The sequence below is a fragment of the Schistocerca serialis genome, chromosome 5 (genome assembly GCF_023864345.2).
Source record: "Schistocerca serialis cubense isolate TAMUIC-IGC-003099 chromosome 5, iqSchSeri2.2, whole genome shotgun sequence".
NCBI classification, from domain to species: Eukaryota; Metazoa; Arthropoda; class Insecta; order Orthoptera; family Acrididae; genus Schistocerca; species Schistocerca serialis.
The window spans coordinates 139,264,787-139,292,358 of record NC_064642.1 but is presented as its reverse complement, the minus strand read 5'-3'; the positions used below and the strand labels follow the sequence as shown (position 1 = coordinate 139,292,358).

Sequence of the window (27,572 nt, the reverse complement as noted above, 5' to 3'; positions counted from 1 at the left end):
GAGCCATTACGCAATCGATTTATAGATTTTAATGTTCCAGCGATGCCTTCCAAACCCTTATGGATATAAAAGCGGGACACTTTTCAAATGTCCCCTCCTTCCTCTTTATCAGCAGGAACAGTGTTATTCATGACTTTCATGTCTCCACGAGCCCTGTTACTGCAGTCCAAAGTATTTTGATTATCGAGAGGACTACCTTCTCTCATTCTTTTGGATGAATGGGTGTGAATACTCCCAGGCGGTACACCCTTCCCACTATGAGGAGAAGATCATAATTTCGAGGGTTCCATCTCGGTCCCATGAGCAGCTAGGAAAATAAGGGTCCACTCAGACAGAGCCCCACAGCCTGAGTAAGCCTTATTCAACTGAGGTGCAGCAGGTTCCCCAGAGGTTGCCCACTAACGACTGTTCCACCGCGACAGCCATGCATCCCATCAGTGCACACCACACCTTGAGATTGAGGGTTTTTTTTTTTTTCGAGGTTTATTCTGTCCTCGCAAGCTGGGCGGTCAAGCCAAGATCCCCCATTTCCTGAGACACACAACGTTCCACCGCCACGCCATGTGGTGGTCACTGAAGCATACACAGAGCTTACGTTGACAGGGGATTTGCAACGCTTACCAGTCCCCAGCTCATGAACCCTGGGGTCACCAAGCTCGTACCCAGCAAAACAATACTTAGCTCCTGACGGCAGCTCATTAGTACTGCAAATAAAGGGAAAGAGCTATCGAAGAAGAAATAAATGTTTCTACAAATGTATTATATTTTTGTCACTCAAGCTGGCTGTCTTTTTGATAAGTTTGCCTTTCAAGTTTGTTTGTAAATTTCTGTATTGCAAGTTGATTATCATCTCTGAATCTTTGAGTTATTACTTTGGGATGGAAGTACTTTGATTTCTTTCAGTATTACCATTTATGCATCATGATTTGACAGGCTGTTACTTTTTCCCCACACTGCCAGCAAGCGAACAACCTATGAAGATACTGTCTGACTGTACTTTTACCTTACTGAACTCTTGCTGGTATTACATTGTCTTCACTAGGTTGTAAGATTCAAGTAAATACATCAAAATCCTTTTTTTCTGGAGAATCAGTCAAAAAAACTGATACTGAAATCCCAGACATAGTTAAATTCATGTCTTTCTTAAAGGATCACTTCTACCACAACTTCAAGCCTGGAAAGGAAAACACTATTCTACTTGAGGGGAGGAGAGGGGCAGTGAGAAGTGACTGGGGGGAGGTGGAGGGGAAATGTGGGTCTGCATTTCCTGTGGAAGGAGTTGGTTAAGCTTGTAAGTGACAGTATATAGGTGGTTCTGGACTCAGCCAAGGCCAAATTCCTGTAATAATGTAGAGATTCTACTTGAGGGGAGGAGAGGGGCAGTGAGAAGTGACTGGGGGGAGGTGGAGGTGAAATGTGGGTCTGCATTTCCTGTGGAAGGAGTTGGTTAAGCTTGTAAGTGACAGTATATAGGTGGTTCTGGACTCAGCCAAGGCCAAATTCCTGTAATAATGTAGAGAAGTGCCAAAATTTTTTTAGTGCTATGTCATGTAGGATGTTTCCCAGTGTGGGGAAGGTTCCTATAACGCTGGAAGTTAATTCAGTAAATGAGAGCATAGATCAGAAGGATCAATAAGCTTATTTCATCAAAATTTTTGGGGGATTAAAGGTAAAGTAGATATGACACTAACAGATCTTAATACATTCCTTCTCATCCTCGTCTGAGCTTTCATAGATCTGATGAAGTCCAGTTCGTGGCCACAGCCAGAGTCTGCAAACTCACTGTGCTGTACACGACAAATCATGCACATTTTGCTCCATTGACTTCCTCTGAAACGTTTGTTAGCAGTACTGGAAAAAGTTTATGCCCACTACATGTATGTTATCAAACAAAATAAGGGTCACTAGCCTCACATCAATCCATGAGACAGGATTGAAAGTCACTTCTTCTATACTCCTCATCAGTGCCCTGCAGCCATATGACCAGTTTCATAAAACTCAACAATCCAGTCACTGGACTGGACAAAGAACACCAACGTCAGTTACTACACCCTTACCAATAGAATTCTACAATCTCATTTATAATCAGTACACTATCACAGTCTAAAGTTGAAGAGGGTAAAGACATACGGAAAAACTGCATACTTCAAATTTCCATTGGAGAAAAATGCAATTTATTATCTTCTAATACCTCATCAAGTCTGCTTCATAAGTAAGGCTACACCTCCAGCTAGCCTAGCTACTCCTTGCTCTGTTAGGTGGCCTCTTTCCAAGCCGTCATGTACATTCGTTAAACAGCAACAGTCGCCACAAGAACAAACCATTTTTCTGATCCCTGACTACCAATTTCTGAAATACATCTGAGCTTAAAATTTGTCACGGAGCGAAGTGGCGCAGCGATTACCACATTGGATTGATTCTGGAGGACAACTGTTCAAACACATTTCCGGCCATCTTGATTTAGATTTTCCGTGATTTCCCTAAATGCTGGGATGGTTCCTTTGAAAGGGTACGGCCGACTTTTTCCCCCATCCTTTCCTAATCCACTGGGACCGATGACCTCGCTGTTTGGTCCCCTCCCCCAAATCAAGTGACCAACTAAAATTTGCCTTCTTATCTTACCAAGGCTGCCGACCAACAATTCCAATTCATCTGCTTGAAGTTGCTTCAACATACAGGCCTTTGGGGGCAATCTACTGCCAAAGCAGCAAGTAGGCACGCCCACCAGAGCAGCAAGTAGGCACTGTGATTGGCCACTTCCTGTTAGTGCTCCTAGTACTACGATAAATTAATGCTGCCTGCTGATACTTCCAAGAGTGTGTTACCCATAGGGTATTATAACAAGTGCAAGCCATCCTGTGGGAAACATTTGTCTTTTAAAGCCACCAGGTTGAAACAGAAGGTAACACCCTTTAGCTGGATTAAGCCAAGGTGGAGAGTTATCTCTCGGCAGGAGAAGTCTCCATTACCCAGATGCTAGGAAACCGGCACTGTTCATCACAATAGCGACCAGCACTTGCTGATAGTACAGGCCTGGGAAATTACACATTACTATCTTCACTATGATATTATTTGTACCTCAGAGCATAATTTACTTAACGAAGAAATGTTAAGTATCCTTTGTAGGGTGCATTTTACCCAATTTCAATGCAAGATGTCCACCGCAGACAAGAGGAGCTGTTAAAAAGAGGTGACATATCAAACATCTGAAGGTGACTGACTGCATTTTGCAGATATCTGATTCTCACAATGTATAAACATAACCATAGCAAGCGACAGCACAGAAGCAAAAAAATCTTCATACAATACAGTCACATTTCAGTTCATACAGAATTCCACACACAATATCTACAACAAGTTTTCTATTCATAAATGCATTTCAATTCCTGCACTGTAATTCCAAAAACCACACCTTGAGTGTGAAATATATAATGATCATCATCAAAATAAGTGAAGAAAGCTTGTTTGCAGTACATCTGGTGAAGTGCCAAACTGCAGCACACACACTTTGCATAGTTTCCAGTTTTTTTATCAGAAACCTCTTTCTTGACAATCTTCTCACTACAGAAAATTACTACAAACAATAGTCAGTTTCGTTGAAATAAAAATAAAACTACATTCTCTGTACAGTTCAATGGAGCAGGGTGTATTTCCAGTCACAAATGAGGTAATGTGGATTGTATATACCGCTCGTAGCGACTAACTGTCACAAAGGATTATTTAAAACTCAGATGCACAGTGACAGTTACCCACAGGATGGTTGTGAACACTACAGTACTTTAATGGAAGCACATACAACATATGCTCAGGTGTGCACAAAGCTGCTATGATTCAATGCACATTATTTCCCAGTCGGAATACTTGGAATTATAAAACAAAGAGTACTTCATGTAAATTATATGAAATATGAAGACAGTGTATTAATTACATATTTAGTATAGGTAGCAGAGGGAAGGGCAACTCTTAAATTGAGTAACAATTCCAATACACACATACGCGACAGATTTTTATAGGCATTTACAGTTTTTTATTTGATGCTATAGACTGTTTATCATAACTGTTGAAGCGCTTTTCTCTGTACAAAATCCATTCAAACTTTATTTTTTCCCTTCACAAGCCTAAATGAAACACCATGTCAACAAAACTTTACTTATTACTGCAGAGTACAAACACATCATGGTATGAGTACACCAGACAGCAGGCCTACATTCTACTCAGCTGATACCAACATTATGGTGACGTGTATACAAAGCGTGAATATTTAGGCAACTTCATTTCCAACTGCAGTCTGCTACCTATACAACAACCACTTATTTCCAAAAAATGAAAATTCTTTTTGGTTTGTTTAGCCATCATATCTATACCTGCCTCAGAGCTATGAGGTAAACCTTCATAAGTAAAAACCTGTTATAAACACATACTAGATTATACATATATACCATAAAAGAGACCAAGCATGCAAGTGTGCACATGTAAGCAAAAACATAACTCAATATATACCTGAATACTTCGAATATGTCCTGGAGATGAGGCCCAAGCAGTGCAGGTATCATAGGAAGTAATACAATTAGCACCAGTAGTGCACTCATGAGAGGCAATATATCTGTCTCCACCTGAATCAAAAGTGGCCAGTGTAAGTAAATGAGTGTGAAATATTGAATACATAAATCAAAAACCAATTAAGGAAATTTGAACTATTCAGTGGAGTAATTATGAACAATGCTCCATCTGCAAATGAAGCTGCAAGCATTTGGGGCAATGTAATGGAATGATGAACTTTCTTCCATTAAGCACTAATTTGCAGCACCATAATACACAAATTATTTTCTGTTATGTACACACATTGCACTCTTGCTACAAAGCTGACTACTCAAATTATAAGGTTTTTCATAAATCAAGAAAAATGTTTTTGCCAATGACGAAACATTATTAAGACAGACAAATTTATCAGCACTAATGAGACTGAAGATAACATTGGGATTAAATGGTGTTTTAGTAATTTCCAGCATTAACCCCAAAGATCTGCCCTTTATTTTAGTCATGTCACCTTTAATGTCTTTACCAAATATACAGCTGCTGATTACTTAAAGAGTTCTGACACTTTTCTACAATGAAACAAATACATATGTCATTTTTTACATTCTATTTGTGCTTATAAATAATGTTTTATTTCTAATTAAGTCACGTCATACATTGAGTAGGATAGATTTTAATTAATATGTTTTTGGTGCCCACTGCTGCAAACACAGTACATTTATGGAAATGATACATATTTAACAAAACCTTTCATAAACTCAGAAGTACACAGGGGTGCAGTTAAAAGTAGCCCACCTCCCCTTTGAATGTGATATTTTAACTTCTGAAATAGAATAAACGGTTACAACCATGGACGGTTTTATGCAATAATGGGATGTTAGCATTCTTCTGCCAACAATCAGTTTATCTCATCAATGAAATTAGATTTGTCTCTTTGTGGCCTGCAAAATGATTTTCTCAACAGCAGAAAGAAGTGATGTTGCAGAAGCATATGTGAAAACAAGTTTGATCAAGGAATCTCACGAAATTTTCGGGGTCAGGTATCCAGACAGAAGACTACCAGCAAAGAGAACAATACTGAGTCTGTGGTGCACCTACGGATCTGTGCAAAATTTAAAACAACAAAGAATTCCTTCAGTTCACACAACTGAAGTTATTTCAGAGTTCGCCAAAGAATTATTCAGGGCCTAAAGAAGTCTACAGGTAAACAGGCTCAACAGACAAATGTAAATAGGAGGAGTTGCCAATATATATTGAAAAGCCTTAATTTGAAGCTGTATTGTGTGAGGGTTGTGGAGCAATTACGGGGTGGATTACAGTCAGAAATGTATAGATTACGGCACACGATGGTTTGTTACACCATTTCCATTACATCATGAATGATAAGCAAGGTTTCATCTTTCCAGTGACATCAATTCACAGAACGCAAGGTACTGGGCAACGATGACCCTTAACACTGTATATCAGCAACCACTTCACGATGAAGAAATCGGCATTTGCTGTGGCATAACAGTAACGCACATATTTGGACCAATATTTTTTGACACTACCCTCGACACAGTTGCATATATGGAAATCTCTGATACTTTCTGTGCTCAACTCATTGAATTTGAAAGACAGTACTGCTTCTTCCAGCATGGTGGGGCAACATGCCACATGTTTCTGGTATCCCTGGAACGAGTCCACAATGTCTTCCCTGAGGAAAGAACTGTAAGCAAACACTTATGAGCACCATGATCGCCAGATCTAATAACATACGATTTTTGCTGCAGGGACACGTAGAGCAAAAAAGTCTATGAAACAAATCCACAAACAATACAATAAATAAGGCAACATCAACCACGAATTTGCTGCCATCAATATCCAAACTTTAGGCCGGGTGTACTTTAATATGCTTAGATATGCACAACTGTGTACTGATGTTGCAGGGAGGCGGGTTCACTTAACATTTTCTATGCATATACGAGGAATGTTCGCAAAGTAAGGTCCGATCAGTCACAAAACGGAAACCACAGTGAAAACAAAAAATTTTTTATTCACAACAGTTATCACACCTTCCAGCTAGCTCTCTAAATAGTCGGCGCTCAGACTTACTGTTGTCTTCGAAGCCAGCGGTTCACGTGTGCAGAGATGAACATCGGAGGGAGCCAATTAAGGCCTCTATTGTGAGTGATCAAACACTTTCCATTGAAAATGTTGCAGGAGTGTCTTTTATTGCCCCTGCAAAATGCAGCTGAGAATTGTTTTGAAACAAGAAACACATGACATTTACGTTATGTGGACTGCGTAGCTACAGGCAAAATCTCTCACCAGGTCAATGTACTTGGTGGGAGACACTGCTGCTTTAGGCATTTCTATGTGATCACTTTGTGCTCTGAACTGGAAAGAGAAAGTGAAGTTATTGACAGGCACACTAAAGGAACTGCCAAACACATCTGTGCAAGGTTCCATCAAATTTTCACAGTGGTTCCAATTTCATGCCAAATCGGACCTTACTTTCCGAATACGTCTTGTATTTTTCACTGTATTTTTCGTTGTAAATAAATGGTAAAACAATTTGAGCTCTTCGTATCTGTAATTTCATTGCATTTCATTTACACTTACACAGGCTACTTCTATCTGCACCACCCTGTACAAGTTAAAGGACAGTATCATTTAGCACTATAAAAGTTTAACTGCTTTCAGACACTGAACTGATGGGATCATAATAAACAGTTCAAACACTCAACTAGTACTGAGAACATTTTTATGACATGAATCGTAATAATTCTTTGGAATGATATTTTTTCTATTGAGACATGGAATATCTCTCTTCTTTTACAGGCAGACGAAACACTTTAGAGTAAGCTTTAAACAGTATACTTTCTGATCAACATGCAACAGTATAAATGTCAATTCTGTCCCCATTAGAAATGGTAGCAGTACCAATTTATTCTGTTTCATCATAGGATTTCAATGTGGATGATGCATTTTTATGACAATGTAATACATGAAGTATTTTATTATGTAATTCCTTTACTATCTCATCAGTTGTATCTGTTTCATGGGCTTCCTTTCAGATTAACAGAATGTTCATACTCTGTGTTACCCTCCAATATGACAGGCCAACACCCTGATAACATCGTTATTCTGCATGAAGAGAGAATAGGAAAGCATGAGTATATTCTTGAAAAAGAGAGAACTTAAAATATCCTAATCTACTTCTTCATAATCGACAACTGATAATGTTGGAAAATATCATGTAACCCAAATTCATATTATTATCAAGGGCATCTCGTTCACTTTGAAAGAGAGAGAGAGAGAGAGAGAGAGAGAGAGAGAGAGAGAGAGAGAGAGAGGTGGGGGGAGGGAGGGGGGAGAGAGAGAGAGAGAGAGAGAGAGAGAGAGAGAAGAGAGAGAGAGAGAGAGAGAGAGAGAGAGAGAGGTGGGGGAGGGAGGGGAGAGAGAGAGAGAGAGAGAGAGAGAGAGAGAGAGAGAGAGAGAGAGAGAGATATGCGGGAGGGAGGGGGAGGGAGAGAGAGAGAGAGAGAGAGAGAGAGAGAGAGAGAGAGAGAGAGGGAGGGGGAGGAGAGAGAGAGAGAGAGAGGGAGGGGGAGAGAGAGAGAGAGAGAGAGAGGGAGGGGGGGAGAGAGAGAGAGAGAGAGGGAGGGGGGGAGAGAGAGAGAGAGAGGGAGGGGGGGGAGAGAGAGAGAGAGAGGGAGGGGGGGGGAGAGAGAGAGAGAGAGGGAGGGGGGGGGAGAGAGAGAGAGAGAGAGAGGGAGGGGTGGGGAGGGGGGAGGAGAGAGAGAGAGAGAGGGGGGGGGGGGGACACCATGCTTCAACTTCCAACGCAATTATTTTAAATGGTTTCATTGCCTCTGGTAACCTCTGCAAAGGTATTAACTTATGGCTCTTATATGCCCCCTGCGTGCATTGTTCACAACTCTTCACATACCAACCAGCATCTTGTTTCTTGACTACCACCAGTGACATTATGCTAGTATCATTTTTTGTTCTACAACCCCCATGTCTTGACAACATGTGGTCAAGTGATTCTTTCAATACTTCTACTCTTAGCCCTGCTGGCACTACTACCTGTGGCACCACTTCGTTGTCTTACACAACATGCCACACACAATGAATTGTGGCTGCAATGCATACTTGTTTATTTGAAACAAGAAAACTGGCAGCATCGGTCATAAGAGGTTTGAAACCATTTATTACAACAAATTTATTTCAGTCACTGTGTGACCATCTTCAGTAAAAAGACTCATAATAAAAGCACATATCACAACTTCTACATGGAGTCAATACAAAAGAACATAGCAGCTAAAAAGGAAATTTTAAACTGACTTTGCAGCCCAACATCGAGCATACTGTTTGTATTCCGTGTCAGCTCAGTGTGCTGCTTGTCACTGTACACGGTCGTACTCAGTGGTTGTATCACTGCTACTTTTCAGATTAACCCATTCAGACTAATTATTAGAAATTCTTTTATTTTAATTTCCTTGTTTTTATTAGACATACGACAGACACAACAATGTGAAAAACAAGTGTTACGTACATTAATTAAACATATACTGGGTGGTTTCAAATCAAGCCACTACGCATGAAATGGCATTTACTTTTGGTGATAAGGTAAGATACAGTTCTTTTCTGCAGTTAGGCATAGCAGTACCAGACAGAGAGCACACTTCCATCTGCTTCTGTGATGTTCCTCCTATGTACTACAATGTACACAGTGCCCTGAGTTGCATTGTATTGGCAGATGCTTTGTTTCTTTTGTATGTTTTTCAACTGGAACAACAGTTTAACATTTTCTTGCTAATGGTTCTTTGCTCTCACTCTCTGAAATTATGCAAGAAAACACTAATTTTTTGTTCAAAAATCGAGATCTCCATGTTTGCTGCTACAGACAGTCTGCATCGGCATCAAAGGAAATTCTTTCCAAGTTTAAGTAGTGTCACAACAAACAAACTCGATTATGAAGTTCAGCAAGAGAGTTTTCTGTATCTAATCCATGAACAAAACATGCCTTATAGGAAAAAGTTCAATCCACAATTTGAAAACAAAGATGATCATGCACTGCATACAAAAGTGACTTCTCCGGTTGCTTGTCTAGCTGCTAAGATTTGAAACATATGAAGTAGTGTAAGCAGTAGTCACTAAGAGGGCAGCGTCTAATGGAGGCTTAAAGGGTGGCCACAGATGCAGCTACTATCCATATGCCACAAAATGAGAAATCCTAAGTGGCATCAAATGGAATTACATCATCTGAAAGGGTTAAACTAACCACTTTCATATGTTTCTTATTGACGTCATACTTTAAGAAATGGAACAAGCTTGTGAGGATTGTAGTAGGGTAGTAAATGCTGAACTTCAATTTACTAGGAGAATTTTAGGAAAATGTGGTCTATCTGTTAAGGAGAATATATGTAGGACACTAGCACACCTATTCTTGAGTACTGCTCAAGTATTTGGGGTCCACACCATTTCGGGTTAAAGGAAGACATTGAAGTAATTCAGAGGGAGGCTGCTACATTTGTTATCAGTAGATTTGAATGATACACAAATGTTACGGATATGCTTTGGGAACTCAAATGGGAATCCCTGGAGGAAAGCTACATTCTTTTTGAGGAACACTACAGAGAAATGTAGAAAATCAGCATTTGAAGCTGACTGCACAATGATTCTACTGCCCAACCGTACACTGTGCGTAAGGACCACAAAGGTAAGATATAAGAAACTAGGGCACATAAGTAGGTTTACAGACAGTCTTTTTCCCCCTTGCTTGATTTGCAAGTGGAACAGGAAAGTAAATGACTAGTAGTGATACAGAGTACCTCCACCACACGCCATACATTAGCTGTGGAATGTATGTAGAGGTAGATGTAAATCTGCTTAATCTCAATGCCCATCTAGTCAGTCCTATCAGAATGGTCCCTAAACCCAAACAACCACTTAAGAGCTGTATAACCAGTTACCACTTTAAAACTACTCCCAAACAAATAAAAATCCGAAATATGTGATTCCACAGATAGACTAAACATCTCTTTTTCTGTTGTGGCATACACCACTGGTTTCTCCTCTGCTCACTATTTGACTGAGAACACACCCTACAGCTAGGATGGAAGCATCAATTGACAAGATAACTCTTTCCTCTAATCCAGAAAAATTACTACTGAACTCAATGTTAATCCTGTCTACCTCCTTGAATGCATGTGGGCATTTCTTAGTCCATTCAAACTTTACACCCTTTTAAAAAAAGTTGCATAACTGATAACCCTAGATCTGCAAACCCCTCTTATCGATTTCTATAATAGTTCCCGAATCCTAGATAAGAACTGGAACTTCTTGGCATCGCTAGGAATCTGAAATTCCAATAGGGACTGCCTATACAAAACACAGGACCCATCTCAAACCATTCACTGCTAATAGCATGCTCTCAATATGTAGCTTGTTCAAACACAAAGCGTACATTTTTCCATGCTTAATGTCAAATCTGCTGCAATTAATCTACCAGAGCCCACAGAACTGAGAATGCTGTTTTTCATACCCACATAATCCGAACTACGGTAGAGAAGTACTTGCACTGCCCTAAACTGTCAATAGCTTCAGTGGTATTTGGGGTTGGATACCCCATCGGTCACAGTTTTGCTGTTAAAATGTCTGTAGTCTGCATGAATCCCCTTTCTTGGTTGGGAGTTTTTGTTGCGTGTAAAAAAGAAAACACAAAAGTGACAGTATGCAAAGAAGTATATTAACAGAAGAGGTACAAGAAATACAAAGTGGATGATACTGTTTCTCTGCAAATTTCAGGAGGAGGTCACAAGATTTTAGATTCTCTGCTTGGGAAACTGTAGCAAAGGCTGGTTGTAATTTTTTTTAGCTAGTAACTGGCAACTTATATACCTGTTTGAATTATTTATTCCTCATTTCGAAACAAAGCATTTCAATTCTATCAAATTTGTAACTTGTAGCGTGGAATAATTATCTGACTGTTTTATACTTCTTTCCACTGTAAGAAATGCCTAAACTTTGAATTATTAGCACATCTTGTTCCTACACAATATTAAAATTTGTATCTATTAGCATTCTACAATTACTGTTCTCGTGTATAATTATGACTCATTCCATATCCACACAATTCTCTTGCATACTGGATCAATGGAACACAAATAAATAAATAAAAATAAAAGTGATTATTTCTGAAATTGAGAAATACTTAAGGGAGGTTCATAGTCAACTTCTGCTGACTCGACAAATTTGAGAATTCCATAGACGCCAGAATCCACTAGAACACAGGTTGTGTTTTTCAGTTTCATAGTTTTTGCATCATCAGTGTGCTTCATTTCTATTTTTAGTAGTTTGTTGGGAAGCTACACATGCCTCATCACTTACTTTGTTCAGATGTCAGGCTCCTCAGCTGTTGTGTTTTTAAGTCACCATAACATTAATATTCGTCCACTGTTTTCAAGTAAACTTTCCATCAATTTTTGGTTTATCCTTCTCTGTTTTCCTCTTCAAAATTTATGGCATTTTATTCTTTACAGAAATATGATCAGAGACTTTATCTAATACACAGTATTCAGGACAACACATCTCGAATTTTTATTCACATAATCTTCAGAAGTGGCATTCCACACGACTATTTTCATTTCTGTATACACCTATAAACTTAAACTTGCTTCCTTTGGCGTCAACAGATATTATTGCACATATAAAGCACTTTACAGCATAACCTCAACACGCTACACAATCAAACACATAGGGGCCACAGCTACCTGTTGTCCACCAAAAAGCACAAACAGTCCTACCACACGTGGGTAGCAATGTGCTTTACACACGGCCTTCGTTTCCAGGAACTTATGCATGCACAAATGCACATGCATTGTTGCCCTGTTGGAAATTTATGCACATGCACAAAGTTGAACGCACTGCAGTTGGAGTGGAGCTGCTTCTCACTCACAAATGCCCAAACTTTGTGATGCCATTACATAAGCAAGAGTACGACAAAGATGTCACAGCAGAATGACCAACCGAAAAATATTTTCAGTAGGATTTGATGTACTTACGTGATTCGATATTTTTATGATTCAAGCTCAGTCTCTTGTGTTCTATGAGCTCTTCTATACACTAAACATTGCTTAAAAATGAGTTTAATAATACCAAGATATAATTCTGATAATATTACACAACATGCACATAACATATTCAACTTTAACCTTCACTGCAAATTCAGATCTTACCTTCAAAAGTTTTAAAATATCCTTGAAAAGAGAATGATTTGTTATCTTGAAAATCCAGGTTGGATGACGCTTGATAATATGACCAAGTAAGGTAAGAGCTTGTAATTTTAATGACCCCTTCATTGATTCTGATATCCTAAAAAAAAATTCAGTTTTGAATATAGTGCTCATCAAAAATGAAGAGATACTTCTAGCTGAAAAATGTTTTATACTCACTTGTCAAAAATATGCTTGTCATGGGGCTCTCGAACCCCTGCAAGAATTTCTGCTGATCTCACAGAGCTTGTGGTAAGATAGTATTCAAATAAGCCATTTACCATAAATGATTCTTTGGCTGAAAAATGAAAAACTTATGTGTAATCACTTTAGTCTTGCTGAAGATTTACTTGGTAACAACAAGCGTCAGAGAGAGAGAGGGGGGGGGGGGGGGGGAGATATGTGTACAACCTATCTGATAATACCCTTAGGTTCACCTTGCATTCTGCTGTGTTCAACATGTCATGCCATACTGGTACCCAGACTCCGTCTCAGTCATACAACATGAAAACACTTTGTAACACTGTCACATTTAACTATGTGATGTATGAGGGGCATCCCAATGTCAACCACACACACACACACACACACACACACACACACACACACACACACACACACACACACACACACCACAATTGGACCATGGAATGTTTGTATTTAAAAGTAATCACCACATGCTTTAAGATATTTATGTCACTGGAAGACAAAATGATCAATTTTTGTGTTGTAGAGCACGGTCAGCTGCTGATGGACCCACAACTGCACCCACTCTTGTGGAGGGGGAGGGGGAGGGGGAGGGGAGATGGCAAATGAGGGAAGGGAGATGGTCAAGTTAAAAGAAATTAGGGCTCATACAGAGGCATAGAAAAAGTCTGGAACAGGAAATGAAACACTAGTAGCAATACAAGGTATCCTCCACCATGCACCATATTGTGGCTCGTATAGTGGCTTACAGAGTATGTAAGGTGAGCATTGTCTCCAGTGTCAGAGGAAAGAATCATACAGCTGAATACATATCAGTCATGAACTGTCTTATAGAAACAGGTAATTACATTAACTGCCACACAATCACACATACTGCAATAACGTTTGTGTACTTACTCGAATTGAAGATATCGTGGATCGTCTTCTTAACTTCTTCCACAACCTCAGGCTGGTTTGATTCAAGTCTGTTAAATAACTCAACTATGTCTGCCATCTTTTAAAGCCATTCATTGAACACCTGGGAAGCTAATGTTTTGCAAATCCTTTTACTGTGGAATACCAACCAGTACAGTCCCAATAAGAGACATGTCCCTGTTGGATAACAGCCTGAAACAAATTTAGAATGAGAAATTGTTACTTAAAGGATCAGTTAATTGTAACTAGCTTTTAGTAACAACTTTCTTCTTTAGTGAGATACATAACCCTTTAATATCTTTTATTTACATAAAGGTATTCTTATTTTATACTGATAATTTTCTTTTGCAGTAATATTTCTATCCATAAACTTACTAACAATTTTACGAAGTGGCAAAATTTTAAAAAGTTCGACAGTAACACTAGCGATCGCTTCTAAGCTGATTCTTGCATGTAATAATCATGCTACTATTAATTTTCTTAACAATATTCTGTATTAAACTATAGTTTCTTTAAAATGTACTGCATTATGCAGAAGAAGAAAACAGCATCACTGAATGGCATGCTGCCTGTTCCCAGTTGAGACCAAACCACCACCAATTATTTGTTATTTAACATTAATCATTTCTGGAAGGTTCTCCAGTTTAAGAAGTTTGTAATGTGTATGTTCTGGCATATTAAATAATTGTGTAAATAGCTGCATTCTCTGTCCATTTCTATCTGTGATAAACATGTTTCCAGTTATGTGAGTTTTACTTCACTGATGACATTGCTTTCAGGTTTGGACTTTATTGTAGTTATAAATGACATTGTTTGGTAGGGACTACTTCAAAATATCTACACATATCACTACAGCTCCAATTAGGCAACATAAAAGCAGTCACCTACACAAACAAGAACTAGCCTACAATACAAGCAGTACATTTTTACAACAGTTTTTATATTTGGAAGACAACTGGATTCTAAAGCAGCTGTAAGTCAGCTGCACATCAGGCATCTGTAATTGTATTCTGGAAACACTCATCAGGACCCTACAAAATGGCTGAAAGGATTCCAGTGAGTCCCCAGATAAAACAAGTGGGATGACATGATGGGTTTGGCATACGTGTGCTTTCACTTGGGCAACAGAGCCCAACATTGACTCACCAACAACAAAGAGAAGCTCAAAAGCTGGGATAAATTCCAGATCAAAAAGAAGAAAACATTTTGCGACAACAAGCAGTAAGTCCACTAAAGGGAACAGGGCCCGACATCAAGAGCGAATGACACTGTCTTGCAAAATTGGTGTTTTGGCCCTACGTATACTGTAAATTCGAATATAACAGGAGCTCACACTTGTTTCAACAAGTCACAGAAGAAACATACCACACTCCTCTGGTCAATGATATAACAAAAAAAGCTGCAGAATTCATAAAGTGGTGTCAGCACATTGAGGAAATGGAACAGAAATGAGTTGGAATAAAGAAGTACGACTGACGCCCGAATGTGGTCCCCACGGCAGTTATGAAAGACCGTTACCACACCTCTCTTATATTAGAAGCAGTAGGAGAGGAGATACAGCAGTTCATGGCAGTCAGAACTGTCGGAATTTGCAAGCGAGAATGGCTGTCCTACATGTCTACCACATACATCACAAGGTCACAGGGAATGTTTAAGAAGAGGTATCGATCTTTACCCCCAATCTCAGTCACAAGTCAAAGGTGCTGTAGCTGTCAAACAATCCAGCATGTGATCAATACAGGCATAACCAATTCCACCAAGTATAATGCTCTGCAGTAGATAAGACATTTGCAGGACAGAGGAGCACACACTGGAAAGTGTCCTCTGGACATGGATACATTGTACACTAATGCAGAGGAAGGAAACAAATGTTTGACGACTACTACATCACCGGGCATCAACTGTCATAACAGATCTCTACGTAGATAATTATAGTCAAGCTGTGGGACAAGGCCCACCGCCATACCCTGGATGAAGTAGCTCAGACTGGCTAAGGGGCTTCCTTTTCTGTAATGTCCAATGATTATCACCACCAGCTAAACATGAATGTATTATGGGAAAGTCGCAACGGGGAAATATGTCCAGTTGAAAGAAACACGCACTGCAAGAACGACAGAACACAGCACTCCAAATGCCATTCTAACAATGTCATCATTACATTATTGTCAGATGGGACTTCTTGCAGGCATCATAAGTAGTCAGACTGTGGAATATTAGAGCTCTAGACTAATGGAGCTATTCCAACACGCACACTTAACACAGATTACTGTGGGTGGTTGTTTGGTTTTGATGGCATTGTTATCTCACTGTCATCAACGAGATGAGTTTCAGTCATCGATCCAGATGCTCACTTAAACTGTGAATCCTTTGTAGTTTGCACAGCTACTCACCTCACAAAAGAAATTTACATGGCTGTGACGATCAGAAATATTGTAGGTGGTCGAGGAGAGCTTTGGATCACTAATTGTCTAGAGCAGCCACAACTCAAAACAAACTATATGTGTATAGGAACAGACAAACCAGTCCAGGAAGGACAACCTGATGTCACCGATCAAGTGTTTGCTCCACTACCACAACAAACAATGCAGGGGAGGAAGCTGGTATCACATACTGCTCATTGATTCCCCCCTGACGGAGGAACATCAGCACCTGTTAGCCACTGAGAGCCAATTTTCGGATGCTTTCTAATCTGTAAGTGTAGAAGACAGACCAAACGCCTCATTGTAAAACACCATATCAAAACACAGGATCATCCACCAAATAGCCAGTGCTCATACAGGATGTCACCAGTTGAACAATGGATAATTTGAGAGGAAATAGAGAAGATGCTGCAAGATGACATTATTGCCCTTTCAAGAGTGTTTTCAGTCCTCTCTGTGGTCCTTTTGAAGAACAACTTCCACCTGAATCCGCGTTTACTATCAATGACAGGACAAAGCCAAGAAACAAGATGTCTACCCATAGCCGCATGCTGATGATCCCTAGACTGCTCGAGAGCAGAGTATTACTTAACTATGGACATGCACACAAGCTACTGGAACATCTACGTTGATGAGGCTGACTGGGAAAGACTGATTCAGAGTCTTAGATGACCTCTCTAAGTTAAGTGTCATCCCATACTGTTTGGGATACACAAACAATAATTTCATATGTGACCGTGTACAAATAGACCTCTATGACTGCTTTGTATATTCTGTGGCATTACCTTAACTACTGACTGAAAATGTACTGTTCTGTGTAATGGATGTTAAAATATAGCTTGCCTTGTTAACAGAATCTTCCGACAGTTCTTGGTAGAACAACTTTACAATCAATGAAAAGTACCAGTTTGCTTTTGTTCTACAATATTACTTTTATTGTGTTAACCAGTTTTCAGCTTACAAGGCCATCTTCAGACATTTACTGAGTATTGTCACCAAAGAAGTTACAAAGTTTGCAAACAACATTGGAAGAGAAGAAACACATCTAGACTGAAGCAGAAGCATACAGTAAGTAACATCTTAGACGGTGTGGTGGTAATGCAATGAAAAAGTAAAAAATTGGACAGTAAATAAATAAAAATGGAGTAGACAGGAAAAACTTTAATGCAGAATAGGAACAGCATGCCTACATAAGTTTCCATTAATAAACAAAACTAATAAAATAAAATTAGTACTTGACAAGGCTACATCAGGAGGTATAAAACATGGAGAGTGGTACACAAACCAATTAAAAGAAGAAAGAATTATCAATGTAACTACAGAATACATAAGGAACTTAAGCAATATCAGTAACATAAACAGAAATAAATAAATAAATGCAAGAAAATGGAGGCATTTGAGAGAGCATACAGTAAATTCAATCTTTGATAATGTGGTGGTACTGCATTTTAACATTATATGGAATACATAGACAACTTCGATGAAACAAAAGAACTTAAATGAATACAGGAAAATGGGAATATGTAGGAACAGACAGTGTGAGAAGTAATGAACAACAGAGATGATTATTTAAAGTTTAGGAGAGAGGAAGTGTTGAGCTGTGTCTGGTCATTTAGGATTAGATCCGGACTGTGAGTAAGATGTTTGTTAATTTCCAGGGCTTCCAGCAGATTGAGTTTATGGCCTTTGTTTACTAATCGAAGTACATGGGACACTGGCTGGTAGTTGTGACCCTCACTCAGTACACGCTCAGCAAATGCGGAGTCAGAATTCTGCAACCTCAAGCTGCGTTCATGTTCAGCCAGTCTAGTTGCTATGTCTCTGCCTGACTGACCGATGTAAAATTTGTCACATCAGAACAAGTGATTTTGTCTACCTCACTGTCAGATAATAACCGGATCTTATCTTTGCTATTAAAAACACACTGCGTTGTCATGTTCTTAACATAGTAGGAAAGCCTATACTTGCAGGCTTTCAGTGCTTAGGCTACAATCTGTGATACCCCAATGGTAGTGTACACCATTTCTTGCAGACAGTGGATGGGGAAGCAGGTGGGGCATAGAGGAGGGATATAATTTTCCATTTTTGTTTCCTGTGCAAGATGTGGTCAATAATAACTGGACTGTAGCCATTGGCTGCGGCAATAAATTTTATCGTGTCTAACTCTGCTTTAAAATTATCTCTGGACATGGGAATGCATATGAGACGGTGTACCATTCCGTGGAAAGCTGTATGTTAGTGAGCTATGGGGTGTTGTGAGCAAGAAGGTATTACTGTATCTGTAGTTTTTCTATAGATTTTGAAATAATGGTGTGTGTGTGTGTGTGTGTGTGTGTGTGTGTGTGTGTGTGTGTGTGTGTGTGTGTGTGTGTGTGTGTGTGTGCGCGCGCGCGTGCGTAATGGTGTCAATGGTGAAATATCAAAAGTTTACGGATTTGCTGCCAATCTCAATTGTGAACTGAATATTTTGATGTTTACTGTTAAGGTTTTTCAAAAATGCGTTGAGTTGTCTTTTAGTAACAGTCCACATACATAGGCAACAAATCCACAAACTTCTTAGATCTACAAATCTAAACCAATATTTGATATTTGCACTCAAAGGTTCTGTTTTTAGAAAATTTTGTCCAAAATGGTCCATAAATATTTCAGCACAGTGGACGCCTCATAGCTCACAAACATGCAGCTTTCCACTCAATGGTACACCATCTCATATCTATCCCCACGTCCAGAGATGATTTTAAAGAATAATAATAAGATTTTATTGTTGTTAAGCTTACAGAAGCAATAGAAAACGTCAAATTACAAAATATAAACTAAATTATATGCAGGAGTTATAAGTACAATATTACAATAGTTTTATAAATAGTCAATAGACAGGAGATACAATATATAAAGTGAGGTAGTACAACCAAATCAATCAGAATGTACCAGTACAAAATACATAAAAAGTCAGAATACTGAATACCAAGACAGGAAAACATATTATATACAAAGAAATATTACATCAGATTATAATAACTTCCCTTTGCAACTGTGCAGAGAAAAACAGATTAATGCTTATTACTAGCTACTAACAAATAGTTAACTAGAACTGCTAATGAAATAATTAATATTATTACTAGCAACTAACAAATAGGTAACTAGAACTGCTAATGAAATAATTAATATAGTATATCAGGAGCAGCCGAAGTTCATAATATTATTTGTTTTTGACTGCAATCAAGAAATTCATCAAGGGAATAAAAAGGATGCTTGACCAGCCACTCATACAGTTTTGGCTTGATCTTTTCAATAGGACAATCAAGTTTACAAAGAGAAAATTTATTGCAACATTTGGAACCTATTACATGATAGCTTTTTAAAGACTTAGTTAAACGTTGAAAAGGTACATCAATGTGTTTCCTGTTTCTTGTATTATACGAATGTATATTTTCTCTCAATTGCTGGTTTGGTAAGTTGTTCATGGTATGTAGAACAACAGTACATGATGTAACTTACCAAATGAAAGCGTTGGTATGTTGATAGAGACACTAACAAACACAAACACACACACACAAAATTCAAGCTTTAGCAACCCACAGTTGCTTCATCAGGAAAGAGGGAAGGAGAGGGAAAGACGAAAGGATGTGGGCTTTAAGGGAGAGGGCAAGGAGTCATTCCAATCCCGGGAGCGGAAAGACTTACCTTAGGGGGAAAGAGGGACAGGTGTACACACACACACACACACACACACACACACACATATATATATATGTGTGTGTGTGTGTGTGTGTGTGTGTGTGTGTATATATCTCCATCCGCACATACACAGACACAAGCAGACGTGTGTAAAGGCCTTTACATATGTCTGCTTGTGTCTGTATACGTGTGGATGGACGTGTGTGTGTGTGTGTGTGTGTGTGTGTGTGTGTGTGTGTGTGTGTGTGTGTGTGTGTGAGCGCGCGTGAGTGTATACCTGTCCCTTTTTCCCCCTACGGTAAGTCTTTCCGCTCCCGGCATTGGAATGACTCCTTACCCTTTCCCTTAAGACCCACATCCTTTCATCTTTACCTCTCCTTCCCTCATTCCTGATGAAGCAACCATGGGTTGCGAAAGCTTGAATTCTGTGTGTGTGTGTGTGTGTGTGTGTGTGTGTGTGTGTGTGTGTCTATCAACATACCAACGCTTTCGTTTGGTAAGTTACATCATCTTTGTTTTTAGATATATTTTTCCCACGTGGAATGTTTCCCTCTATTATATTCAGTATATATATAGAGATTAACAACAGTCATAACTTTAAGTTTCACAAACAATGGCTTGCAGGAATCTTGTCTACCAGAATCAGTGATAATTCTTACAACATTTTTTTGCAGTAGAAGAATATCATTTACATGCTTCAGTTTCCCCATAATAGTACACCATAAGAAATAATGCTCTGAAAAAAGGCAAAATATGCTGATCTAATATACTGATCTGATTCACAACCTTTTAACCTTCTCAACAAATAGATTACTCTAGAAAGCCTAGCAGATATATAGTTACTATGGTAGTTCCAATTAAGTTTACTATCTAAATATATATCACAAAATTTAAATTATTTGAAACATTCAGAAATAAGGTATCTCTTAAGCTGAAAAACATGAACTGTGTTTTATTTCCATTACAAAAAAAAACTGTTTGCTCTGAACCATTTTGATGCTTCCTGATGGTATTTTCTGTTATATTTTTTAACAATTCAATGTCAGGGTCATTGTTGATAAAGGTTGTATTGTCAGCATATAAAATTGAATGGGAACTTACATTAGATGGTAAATCATTAATCATAATCACAAAAAGCAGTGGGCCAAGCACCGAGCCCTGAGGCACACCACACAGGACATCGGCTACATTGGATAGTTAGATACAATAAAATGTATTGCCACAGCCAATGGCTACAGTCCAGTTCTTATTGACATCTTGCACAGGAAACAAAAACAGAAAATTATACCCCTCCTGTATGCCCCACCTGCTTCCCCATCCACTGTCTGCAAGAAATGGTGTACACTACCATTTCTAGGTGGGGTATCACAGATTGTAGCCTAAGCACTGAAAGCCTGTAAATATAGGCTTTTCTACTATGTTAAGAACATGACAACACAGTGTGTTTCTAATAGCAAAGATAGGATCCAGTTATTAGCAAACAGTGGGGTAGACAGAATCACTTGATCTGATTGTGACAAATTTTACATCAGTCAGTGAGGCACAGACATAGCAACTAGGCTGGCTGAATATGAATGCAGCTGGAGGTTGCAGAATTCTGACTCCACATTTGCTGAGCATGTACTGAGTGAGGGTCACAACTACCAGCCAGTGTCCCATGTACTTCGCTTAGTAAACAAAGGCCATAAACTCAATCTGCTGGAAGCCCTGGAAATTAACAAACATCTTACTCACAGTCCAGATCTAATCCTAAATGACCAGACACAGCTCAACTCTTCCCCTCTCCTAAACTTTATATAATCATCTCTGTTGTACATTACTTCTCACACTGTCTGTTCCTACATATTCCCATTTTCCTGTATTCATTTAAGTTCTTTTGTTTCATCGAAGTTGTCTATGTATTCCATATAATGTTAAAATGCAGTACCACCACATTATCAAAGACTGAATTTACTGTATGCCCCCTCAAATGCCTCCATGTTCCTGCATTTATTTATTTATTTCTGTTTATCTTACTGATATTGCTTAAGTTCCTTATGTATTCTGTAGTTACATTGATAATTCTTTCTTCTTTTAATTGGTTTGTGTACCACTCTCCATGTTTTATACCTCCTGATGTAGCCTTGTCAAGTACTAATTTTATTTTATTAGTTTTGTTTATTAATGGAAACTTATGTAGGCATGCTGTTCCTATTCTGCGTTATAGTTTTTCCTGTCTACTCCACTTTTATTTATTTACTGTTCAATTTTTTACTTTTTCATTGCATTACCACCACACCGTCTAAGATGTTACTTACTGTATGCTTCTGCTTCAGTCTAGATGTGTTTCTTCTCTTCCAATGTTGTTTGCAAACTTTGTAACTTCTTTGGTGACAATACTCAGTAAATGTCTGAAGATGGCCTTATAAGCTGAAAACTGGTTAACACAATAAGAGTAATATTGTAGAACAAAAGCAAACTGGTGTTTTTCATTTATTACAGCTTGTCTTATTTCTGCATTTTCCGTGTTCAGAATTACTTACTTTGCTGTGCTAGTTCCAACAGGTTATGAGCCCAGGCACCAGTGAATGCATTTGTTGTAAGTATTCTGACATACAGAAGGAAATATTGTCTAAGTCATGGATGTAAGTAGTGAAAGCTATCGGGACAAGCCAATTGTGGTATAGTTTAATACTGTCTTTACTACCAGTAAAAGTAATTGTGAAAATGAGTGACGAGTGCAGCACAAATACTGCAAATAGAGATACTTGTAAACCGGGAGAACTACGCTATGTGGAAATTTGCTGTGGAAGGATACTTGCATTTGGGCCATTTATGGGACTTAATGAATGGTACTCTGAAGCCCATTGAGCAAAATTATGCAAATAAGGACCAGAAGGCAAGATCAAAGCTGATATTATTGACTGATTTTGAAGACAGTTTCCTTGCAAGAAAAGTTTGATTACAATGTGAACTTATAACCACTCGACTCGATAACTGCAAGAACGTTGACGAGTATGTCAACAAGATAATATAAAAATGGAATTGATTCAGGAATATCAATTTGAGATTTCAGATGAATGGGTATGTAGATTATTGTTAGCAAGACTGCCCAAAAAAAACCATGATTATGGGGTTAGAAAGTTTGGGCATACCGATTACGGGAGAAAGCACAAAAGTGAAGATCCCGCAGGGCATGAAAATTGGTCAGTGTGTCTTGCTTCAGAGCAGGAGACAGCTTCAACACTAGGGAGAGAAATAAAAAACCAGTCAACTGTTACAACTGCCAGAAGAAAGTCAAAGGAAAAAAGGTATGACTCAAATAGTCCAGAGAGGAGAAATGTTGATCAAGGTACGGAACACACTATTTATCACACTTTTGGGAGTAACAAGTAATGAAGAACCAGAATGGATATTAGATTCAGGAGCATCAATGTATATTATTAGAGACAAAGCAGCTCTTTATGATGTCACTAATAAAATGTATATGGGTATATTCACAGTGGATGGTCCCAAGTCACACTGTGAGCTTGCTGGGAAAGTTGGTCTTAAGGTACCTGTAAATGGAGAAAAACATAATATGGCACATGATAGTTACTATGTAAAAGATGTAGCAACTAGCTTGTTATCTGTAACCGAAAGTCAAGAAGGGAAACAGAGTAACCTTCAATATACGAGGGTAAGGCAATTATTATCTGCAATTTAGTTATATTTTTGTTTATTTTGGTAGTAGTGTCATTTTACGTTGATTATGCATGCTTTGTTTATTTGTTGTTATATCTCTGCAATTTTCAAGCTGCTAGGTTAGTTTCGTTATCACTGCCGTGCTGTTAATCATGGCTGCTCCGCTGTCTATTTGCACCAAAGAAGAGCAACATTCAGTGTCAAGTTTTTTGTAGTCGGAAAGCGTATCGGGCAAAATTCATCTAAGACTTTCGGTACAGTACGGGAACAGTGTTTTGCCACAACGGAGTGTCTACGAATAGATTTAAAAATTCTGAAATGGTCACACAAGTGTTACGTGTAATGAAGGAGCCGGACAACCATTTAATGCCACAAATGAAGAAACCATTGAGCACTCACGTGAAATGATTCTCTTAGACAGACGATTAACTATTGACGAAGTGGCACATCGTCTGAAAATTAGTCACGGTTCTGCCTACGGAATCACCCATAACAGACTTGCGTTTCATAAAGTTTGTGCACGATGAGTCCCAAAACAACTCACACAGTTGCATAAGCAAACGCACTTGGACGTCTGCAAAGTACATTTGGATCACTATAGTAACGAAGGGGACAACTACTTAGACAGGATTATTACTGGTGATGAAACATGAACCCATCATTACGAGCCGGAGAGTAAATGGCAGAGTATGGAATGGAAACATCCAAATCCGCCATGTAAGCAAAAGTTCAAAACCCAACCGTCTGCAGGAAAACTTATGCTTACGGTTTTTTGGGACACACAAGGTCCAGTACCGGAACATTATGGGGAAAGGGGCACAACAATAAACAGTGTACATTACAGTAAGGTGCTTACTGCCAGGCTAAAGCCTTCAATTCAAAGCAAACGCCGAGGATTGCTGTCAAAAGGTGTTGTGTTGTTGCACGACAATGCTCATCCACATACTGCTGCCCACACTGCTGAAACACTCCAGAAACTCAAATTTGAAGTACTGGATCATCCTCCATATAGTCCCGATCTTGCCCCTTCTGACTATCACTCGTTTGGTCCACTCAAACAATCATGAAGGGGCCATCGATTTGCGTCGAGTGAAGCAGTGAAAGAAGCGGTGTATTCCTGGCTCACAGCTCAACCATGTACCTTCTTTTATGAGGGAATCAGGAAGCTTGTACAACGTTGGACCAAGTGCGTTGAAACGCAAGGAGAATGTGTCAAAAAATGATGTTCGTGTAAGTTTCCTATTTGACTACAATAAAAATTTATAGCTACTCTGTGGATAATAATTGACTTACCCTCATAAATGGAGCAGTTATAGGTACCGCAACAAATGAAAAGGGAATTTTCCAGTTAGACACCGCTAAAGATGTAGATGAAGTTTTAAGCCATTCCGTATACTCTGCAAAAGGTTTCTTATGACACAGAAGACTAGCGCACCTAAACAGAAAAGGTATTTCATTTTTGTAGGATATCGTGATGGGAATGGACGATTGTGGTAAATGTAAAGAAAACTGTCACATATCTGTACAAGGGAAACAGACTAGATTACCCTTTAAATCTAGCAAAAGCAGAAGTAGGCATCTTCCAGTTAATATATACAGATGTTAGTAGACCGATGAAGTGTGAAACTATAAGAAGATGCCATTATTCTGTTACCTTTATAGACGCCTATTCAAGATATAACCATGTTTATTTTTTAAGTTCTAAAGATTGAGTGAGTGATATTTTGGGGGCCCCTCATAATATGGTGGAAAGAGAAAAGGGAAAGAAGGTTAAAATTATCAGATCTAATAAAGGAACAGAGTATACCAATCAAAAATTCAAGAAACGTTCAAACGAGAAGAAGACATCAAACCGCTATCAGATACAGTCCAGCCCAGAATGGAGCTGCAGAGAGAGCAAATAGGACTATTGTTGAAAATGCAAGAAGTATATTAACTGATGCTGGGTTACCTAAATGTTTATAGGCAGAGGCGATGTCGATAGCTGCATATTTGATCAATTGGTTTCCTACGAAAGCAGTAAAAACTGAACACCCTACAAGGTGTGACAGCGGAGAAGCCAAATCTAAGCAACTTAAAAAGTTTTTGGATACAAGGCTGTGGTATAGATCCCGAAACACTGAGGGGAAAATGGTGGTATAGATCCCAAAACAACTGAGGGGAAAATGGGTGCCGAAGTCAAACAAATATATTTTTGTAAGCTGTTGTGAAGACTCAAAGGGTTACAGACTCCTGAATCCTACGAATAGGAAGATACTGACTAATAGAGATGTCATACTCCTTGAGCATAATAACAATGAAATAAAAGAAGATCATCAGGAGAATACAACCACTTCATTATGTCATCAAGTGCACGAAATACTAATTCTGGAAACAAAACAGGAAATGAAGAAGAAAAAGAAGAGGGCAACGAACACACGGATACATTCTACGAAGATGAAGTTCTACTGGCTAAAGAAGAGGAATAAAATGTTTTGAGACGCTCTTCTTGTGTACCTAAACCTGAAGAATACACTGATTATGAAAGGCGTATAGCCCAATCCTTAAATGATGAATCTACAACAGTTTAAGAGGCTACGAGTGGTCCAAATTCCCAATAATGGTGAGAAGCTACAGAAAGAGAATTACAGTCATTTTGCCAAAATGGAACTTTCGAAAGGACTGAAAGGTCAGAAAGAAAAAAACCATTACCATCACAATAGGTACTTAATATAGCAAAACCTGGGAGTGCAACACCAAAATATAAATCACAACATATAGTCAAGGAATATTCACAAGACTGCACAGAGAGACATTTTCGCCAGTGGTAAAATATGAATCATTTAAGGACCCTTTGCCCTGGCAATAAAGGAAGATTTATTAATTCACCAAATGGATGTGAAGAAAACTTACTTAAATGGGAAATTAGATGAAGAAATGTATGTAGAAAAGTTGGCATGAGGGACTGTAAACTCATTTCTACAATGCTGGAACCAAGAGTCAAGTTAATGATCATTGTAGAAGGTGAAGAGCAAAATGAAAATGTACCATTTTAGAGGCAATAGGGAGACTTGTATTTGTCACAAACATAAAGGCCTGATATTGCTTTCATCACAAATGTTGTACGTAGATTCTGTAAAAGCCCAAGAGAAAACACTGGAGAGCCACCAAAGAGGATATTTAGATATCTAAAGGGAAACTATAAATTGAGATATTGTAAAAAGAGAAATAAGCTCAAGGGCTATAGTGATGCAGACTGGGGAAATGAGTTGGAAAGCAGAAATTCCATTACTGGATGTAGTTTTAGATTAATGGGGGGACCTATATTCCCGGTTCTATATTCAAGAAGCATTATGGATCAGGACTCTTAAATGGTGATATAGAACCTAATATCAATATGGAACCCAACAAGACATTCTGTAACAAGAAAACCATAAATTTTGCCAAAACTAATGTTACTAGCGCCAGAACCAAATGCATTGATAGAAAGCACCATTTTATAAGGGATCACATACAGCACAGGAACACGAGATATACTACTTATGCATAGAAGGGATGTTGGCTGATATACTAACCAAACCCTTGAACAAGGAGAAATTTTGGAAGACAGTGAGACAATGGGATTTGACTTGTGAAAGTGACATCTGAAATATCTGTTCAAAGGAGGTGTTGAGGATATATGAACAATAATTTCATTTGCAAATGTGTGTGTGTAGCAAAGTGTAGCGCATGGAGTATAATGGACCTCTATGACTGCTTTGTATACTCTGTGGCATTACCATAATTACCGACTGTAAATGTGCTGTTCAATGTAATGGATGTTAAAATATAGCTTGCCTTATTCCTGCATCTTTCATGTTCAGAGTTACTTATTTTACTGCACTAGTTCCAACACATACTGATTCTGTAA

General features: G+C 38.7%; 1 protein-coding gene across 2 annotated transcripts in view; it reads right to left on the bottom strand.

The window, feature by feature from the left end:
- LOC126480669 (hamartin) overlaps nucleotides 1-27,572 on the bottom strand; it is a 234,346-nt gene that overhangs the window by 198,751 nt on the left and 8,023 nt on the right. For both annotated transcript variants that reach the window (XM_050103892.1, XM_050103893.1), the window contains exons 2-5: nucleotides 13,905-14,114; nucleotides 12,981-13,098; nucleotides 12,765-12,900; nucleotides 4,501-4,613 (exon numbers count right to left, since the gene is read on the bottom strand). In XM_050103892.1, the coding sequence (XP_049959849.1) occupies nucleotides 4,501-4,613; nucleotides 12,765-12,900; nucleotides 12,981-13,098; nucleotides 13,905-14,001 (464 nt within the window). In that variant the 5' untranslated portion in view covers nucleotides 14,002-14,114. The remainder of the gene's footprint in view (nucleotides 1-4,500; nucleotides 4,614-12,764; nucleotides 12,901-12,980; nucleotides 13,099-13,904; nucleotides 14,115-27,572) is intronic.